This window comes from Onychostoma macrolepis, chromosome 18, assembly GCF_012432095.1.
Source record: "Onychostoma macrolepis isolate SWU-2019 chromosome 18, ASM1243209v1, whole genome shotgun sequence".
NCBI lineage: Eukaryota > Metazoa > Chordata > Actinopteri > Cypriniformes > Cyprinidae > Onychostoma > Onychostoma macrolepis.
Window position 1 is genome coordinate 33739739 of NC_081172.1, and position 6725 is coordinate 33746463.

The window sequence follows — 6725 nt, forward strand, 5'->3', positions numbered from 1 at the left end:
GCAATTTTTATTGTATGAAGTGCTATATTAGTGAAACGTGGGGAAAAAAAATTATTTTATATATATATATATATATATATATATATGGCTGTACCCTAACTTTTATTTTGCACATAGCGCTGGTGCTACAGATGGACCGGTTTATAGCACAGGCCACACAGCTGTAGCACAAGTTAAGGCAAAAATATCATCACAATTTTATTCAGGAATATCACGATTCACAATTTTATCACGATTCTTTGTCATGTTGATTTTACTCTTTTGCAAGTTGGCTGAGCATCACAGCCAAGCTAATTTCCCTGTTGTAATAAAGAATGGCAGACATTTAGGCCAAAATGGGCGAAGATAAAAATCTTTGTCATTACTTTATCTTTGTTGTTAGAAAATTAGAATAAAAGATATACATTACAAATAGACATACAAATAAAACAAACTGCTTTATTTTTCAGGCACAGTATTTAGCAGTAACATTCAAGAAATTGAATAAACAAATATTAAAATAAAACACTATATACACTATAAACATCTATCTATCTATTAGTCTTTAAACTCCATTGAGCAGTTTCTGAAATAAGATGTAACCATCAGTTTGAAGGTTTTTGGTACATGGCCTTTGACCTCCAGATAAAGAGGAGTTAATAATATTAAGACATTGTATCACATATTCATGTTTTTTTCATTTTTTTATATTTAATAAAAAGCAGTTTGTTAATGTCTAAGCATCAAGCATCAGTCAGTCATTCCCTCACCATTGTTTTGTGCATAATATGGACAAACATTCACTAAAATGAGTGTCTATTGTAGAACTATTAAAACAGTCTTCCTCGAGACTCTATAATCTCACCTGTAGCTGTGACCACCGCTGCTTCCGTGATTTCCAGCACCTTCACTCTCGCTGTTCTTCTGCTGAGACCATCACATGAAGTGAACTGATCCACAAACTCAGGCCTCGACACACGGGCCTGTTGTGTAGAGTTTGATTTACAATTATTTCTCAAATGCGCGTGTGTACGCCTCTCTTCCAGATGTGAAATCTATAAATCGCGAATGATTTTGAAATTGCGCACAGCTGAATGGTTTTAGATCTCCACCTTTGGTTTCATTAACATATAATAGAGCACCAGTCAATGTCCAAATCCTTCACTTGAGAATGGAGAGCCGCAGAATTACTTACATTTCCAAAAACCTACAGTAAAGTGTTATACCCGGACACCCGTGCTGCTGGACGTCTTCTTCAAAGAGTGTGGAGTCTGAACATTGGTGTGGATTTTCCCACGAAAATCGGGCTACTTTTATACTGTTGCTGCGGGTTTAAAAAAAAAAAAAAAAGTTATAGTCCATGGGTTGAAGCTATAGACTGCAAAACATGATAATAAAATTAAATAAATAAAGGTTGAAGCGATAGGGCTGGTTTTGTACCGCAGATCTGGCAACCCTGTTCATGAAGGAGGCTCTTTTCAGTCAGTACACAAAACATTATTGAAAAGGCAACTGCAGATGATATCTCTACCTACGCTGATCCAGATTTATGTTTGGTTCGTGTTATGTTTGTTGGGGGGTGCATTGCATATGTGGTCAAGAGGCTAATCTCTTTTGTTTTCGTAGCCTAGGCTGGGTCAGGGTCAGGGTCAGATCGTGTGGCTCACATGTGATCAGCACACACTGATCATCCACACGATGCCTTGTGATTGGGGTGTGATAGCGACACCCAGTGTTCAGATTACACATTTCATGCCCTCTTAATAGTAAACCAAATTATTTTTCAAAGTATCTTGTAGTTTGGAAACCCCTGAACTAAACACATACTCAAACCAATCTTTGGTCTCACTGTAAACACACACCACACGCATCTCTTTTATACATCACGTCTCTCTTCATCCGTTCAGATTAAGATTAGATGATTCTTAAAGATCTTGGCATGAATCAGCACCAGCAGCATAAGCATATAGAATAGCACATTATAATATAAAACAATGAACCGACAGGTCAAAGACTCCCTTCTGTGTTTGTGTGTAAAAGAAGCCCACGCATGTCGATCATATTCTGCTGCTTTCAGGCAATTTTTCCAATTCGAGAACAGAGATGATTTTCTCCTATGGACTTGAAAAATGGAGACGTCTGTTTTGCAGCGGTACAGAAATTGATTTATTTTTTCTTTATATACTGATGGCGTTTAAAAGTTTTCAACAGAAAAGATTTACAGGAGATTAAGGGGGAAATAATTCCTTCGGCGTTTGATGTCGGTTGTGTTTTCTGGCTGTCGGGCACTTCTGAAGAACTTGGCACCTCAGTCAATAATAATAATGCATATCCACGAGATCAGATCCGCGTGAGCTGGTGCCACAGACTCGAGGGAAGAATACTCTCCACTTTCTCCATGATGAAGTTGAGCGGGGCGAACAGAGTGCTCAGGAACTGTGATAAACGAGACAGAAACCAGTGAGATATCTGCAGTCTGAACACTGATCTCTGTATTAAATCACATTCAATAATATAAACAAAAGATTCACAGAAAAGGTACACATTAGCAGTGTTGGGGGTAACATTACAAGTAAATGAGTTACTTTTCCCAAGTAACATTACTTTTTGATTTAAAATGAAACATCTTTTTCAAATAAGTGACTCCAGCTCCTGTGTTTCTCGTGTATCGACGGACAGCTCTGGTGTTGCCATGTTGAGAGAAATCAGGAGTAAGAACATGATCTTACTGTAGATCCAGACTAAATATCAACATTATTTACTCATCTCACCTGCACTAAAACACATTCAGTGCTCCTCAAAATCAATAAAAACTGTCAAATGCAAACTCAGAATATTATATAAACCTGCAATAATTAAATATGTTAAATAAGACATATCCTGCAAGTGTTTAATCCCATTTTATAAACTAATGTCTTTGCTGCTGAACTTCAATGATCCAATTCAACCGTACTAATGAGCAAAAGTGACTGAAGATAAACATAACGTGTGTTTTATTTATTCCTTCAGTGTTGAACTTTCCTCTCTTGAATGTATTCTTCGTGTGATCCAGAGCGGCAGCACGGAGCAGACCCTCTGCTGTACAGATGTCAATTTGCCAAAAATAGTTACATATATAATAACAAAATAATAACTTTTATTTTAAAAACAAACCCAGATGAGAAAAAGTAACGCAAAAGTAATGCAACACATTATTTTCCATAAAAAGTAACTGAAAACACAATTAGTTACTTTTTAGGAAGTAACACGATATTGTAATGCATTACTTTTAAAAGTAACTTTCCCAACACTGCAAATGAGGAATTGGACGTGATTGACCTTCAGCGAGCAGAAACACGCAGTGATCGAACACAAATCCATTCAGAGGTTCAGACTACAACACATCAAACTGAAAGTGAAGAGAAGGACTGGTTTAATACGGAGAGATCCAGAGAATTCAGTCACGAACTCAAGAGTCTGTAGCTCAAGAGTCGATTTATTCAAATATTATTGATTTCTTCTGATTATTTTTATGACTGGCCGCCTGTGCATTTTATAGCTAATTCAAAAGTAAAACAAAACAGGAGGCAATGGGGTTTTCAAATCCAGCTGATTATAGCATGACGAGTTCTCTTTAAAAAGATGTCATGTTTGTTCAAACCCTGCGTATCAGTGGCATTCAAACGACTCTTTATCAGAGCTGATGAAAATGAACAGCCTTCAACAGTGGTGTGTTAGTCTGGAGAACTGCAGTGTGTGACACTCACGGCTTTAGCAAACACTCCCATGAGCTCTGGGAACTGATGCGTGAGGAGCGCCAGCATCGCTGTGAAGGAGCAGAGACCCGCCGTGAAGAGGATGAAGAACGGCAGCTCCTTCTTGGGATACACCGACACCTCGTGGAACACTGCTTACACACACACACACACACACACACACACACACACACACACACACAGAGAGTCAGGGTTAACTACTACTGCACCCAGAGAGAAGCGCCTCAGCGGTCACACAACTTTATGTCGTGTATGTATGTGGTGGATATTAAAATAACAGCTGATGGGTTTGAAGACACATGAGGCTGCGTCAGTGATTACAAGCACTCCTTTAACCCTGTAATGCCTGACATATCATACTTGTGAAGATCATTCCTCCGCCGAGGAACAGTGAAAGTAAAGCTGCTCAGAAGATCCTGAGGATCAGATTTGAGATGCACTGATGTTTCTAGAAAATGATTAAAGCTGAGCTGCTTCAGTCCAGTAAGAGTTCATCTGGAGACATGACTGCAGTTATTCTGACGCTTACTTGATCAAAATCAGTGACATTTGACATGAGAAGCAGCCGCTGAACGTTTGTAAAACTGTACTAAAAGGCCTAATACACTAATATACTACACTGAAAGGCCCTGATAAGTTCAGAGAGGATCTGGACGCCGCAGACGACAGAAACAAGGTGAGATGCAGGAAAATCTCTTACTTGGTAGCAGTTCTCTGTCCGCCGTCTCTGTACAGACTGGATATGGATAGAACAGGTGGCCTTTCTCCAGAGGATATGGAATCATTCTGAAAGCTGAAACATCAGGCCGTCAACAATCAGCTCTCAACACAAAGAATGAGCTGAAAAATGCATTTCTAAGCTTCAGAGCAACGCAGCGTTTTTCAATCTTCTCTTGAACACTTTGACAACTTTTATATTGAAAAAAAAAAAAAGTTTGCTTCTTAAAAGACAAGCAATAAAGGCATTTATTCATGATGACTACAACACACAGTAATTACACAAACAAAAAGGAACAGGCTGTTAGTGTGGATTTGGCAGCTACTGCAACTATACCGTTTTTTTTTTTTTTTCATCTTTCATTTCTGTCACGTAATGGAGAAAATCCATCTTTAACACACTTAAAATCATCTTTAAAATTGTTCAAATGAAGTTCTTAGCAATGCATATTACTAATCAAAAATGAAGTTTTGATGTATTTATGGTAGGAAATTTACAAAATATCTTCATGGAACATGATCTTAATATCCTAATGATTTTTGGCATAAAAGAAAAATGTATAATTTTGAGCCATACAATGTATTGTTGGTTATTGCTGCAAATATACCTGCTGCTTATGACTGCTTCTGTGCTGCAGGGACACATTGGGTCATAACATATTATTGACAAAATGTGCATTACTGTGCATTGCCTTCTCACGGCAGAACAATCAATCAGACAGAAGTCTGGCGTCTCTGATGTTCCTCAGAATAGTGTGAAAGCTGACGTCGGCGTCAGGGTCACTCACTTCCCTCCCAGGTGCAGTGAAGCAGGTTGAGCGCGCCCTCCACACGCTTCCAGTGCTGCAGGTGGAAGAAGGTGTAGGCGATGGCTTCGCTGTCGCCGCGCTTCAGGATGTGCTCCGGTGGCAGTATCAGACTCTTCATCTCTAAGAGGTACTGCGGAGAGAACGAGAGGCAGGTTACGGCGGAGGATGAGGATGATGAGGAGGAGGAGGAGGAGGAGGAGGAGGCGGCTCACTTTCGGTACGTGTGGGTTGAACTCCACCGCTCTGTGTATGGCTTCTACTGCGTTCATTTCTGCTGTGCTCAAACCTCTGCGTGACGCCGCCTCTGGAGAAAACCTGCAGACGCACACAAGCCGCATCACAACAGATGCAGAAACACCTCACAGAAGAACTGATGAGAGCCGTAGCGCTACACAAACACGACGGTCCGGTGGGCTTTCGGTACAGTTTTATTAAACAATGCTTTACTGAACAAAATGTTCTCTCTTTAAATAAATTCAATTATAACTAAAATTGTCTTAGGTATAAAAATCTACCGCAGCTTCTGCTCTAACGATAGGGAGCCCTTTTACATTACTATAAGATTACAATTAACAGCCCAAACTTAAATTTAATTACTATTTACTTTGAAATATAATAAATCAACACTCAACTTAAAATAAATAAATAAATGCAAACATGTAAATTGCACATAATGCAGTTTTTAAATTAACTTTTGAATGATAAAATTTCTATTTGTTGCTTAAATATATTCGTTTACACAGTGGGTGTCAATTTGCTTCATAACAGATTTATTTAAACATACATTAAGTAATTAAGACATTATATATCTTACTTTACCTGTTAGTGATGAGTATATAGCCTAATATTTCGTGAAATGCTCTTCTCTAGACTAAATTTCTCTAGCGCACTAACGAGTTGTGGACACTGATGACTTGCCTGAGGTAAATGATAAATGCTACGTGACATTTGTTTACAAGCTGTTTTATTGACGTCTTTCCGCTGTTGAAACATAGATTGAGTGATTACATGATGTTCATTCATGTTTGTTTCGTGTTATAACTAGTAGTAAAGAGGAAGTGATGTAAAGTGAAGCGTAAACCAGTAAAGAGAGGACATTTCTGCACAATGACAAAATAAAACGACAGCAGAAAGATGGGTTACATTTTATTTTAATAGTCCACTAGAGTTGTAGTAGACTCTTAGGTTAGGGTTAGCAGAATAAGCTGATGTACTAACAGTTATTTACGGTCTAAAAGGGACTATCAGAATAAAGCTGGGGGATTTTGAATGGCATTTGCTGCTGTAATCTGAAAGTAACCTTATATAGAGCATTCATTTATTTTGCAATTGAAATACCATTTTCCATCAGCACAGTATTAATATTGTGAATGTGTTGATGGAGACTCACTTATCAGACACGGCTCTGGCCTTCAGCAGCGCCGCTGTGTAGCAGATGGTTGCAGACTTTGGCAAACTGATGTCT

The 6725-nt window shown here is 38.6% G+C and overlaps 1 protein-coding gene across 4 annotated transcripts in view; it reads right to left on the reverse strand.

Annotated features, from left to right (window-relative positions):
- Positions 1-418: 418 nt before the first annotated feature.
- Positions 419-6725, reverse strand: part of LOC131524178 (suppressor of tumorigenicity 7 protein homolog) — a 26578-nt gene continuing 20271 nt past the window's right edge. For 3 of the 4 annotated variants that reach the window (XM_058751003.1, XM_058751002.1, XM_058751005.1), the window contains 6 exons: positions 6651-6723; positions 5473-5575; positions 5240-5390; positions 4435-4527; positions 3726-3868; positions 419-2415 (listed from right to left, as the gene is read on the reverse strand). In XM_058751003.1, the coding sequence (XP_058606986.1) occupies positions 2320-2415; positions 3726-3868; positions 4435-4527; positions 5240-5390; positions 5473-5575; positions 6651-6723 (659 nt within the window). In that variant the 3' untranslated portion in view covers positions 419-2319. The remainder of the gene's footprint in view (positions 2416-3725; positions 3869-4434; positions 4528-5239; positions 5391-5472; positions 5576-6650; positions 6724-6725) is intronic. The other variant, XM_058751004.1, reaches the window with a different exon arrangement.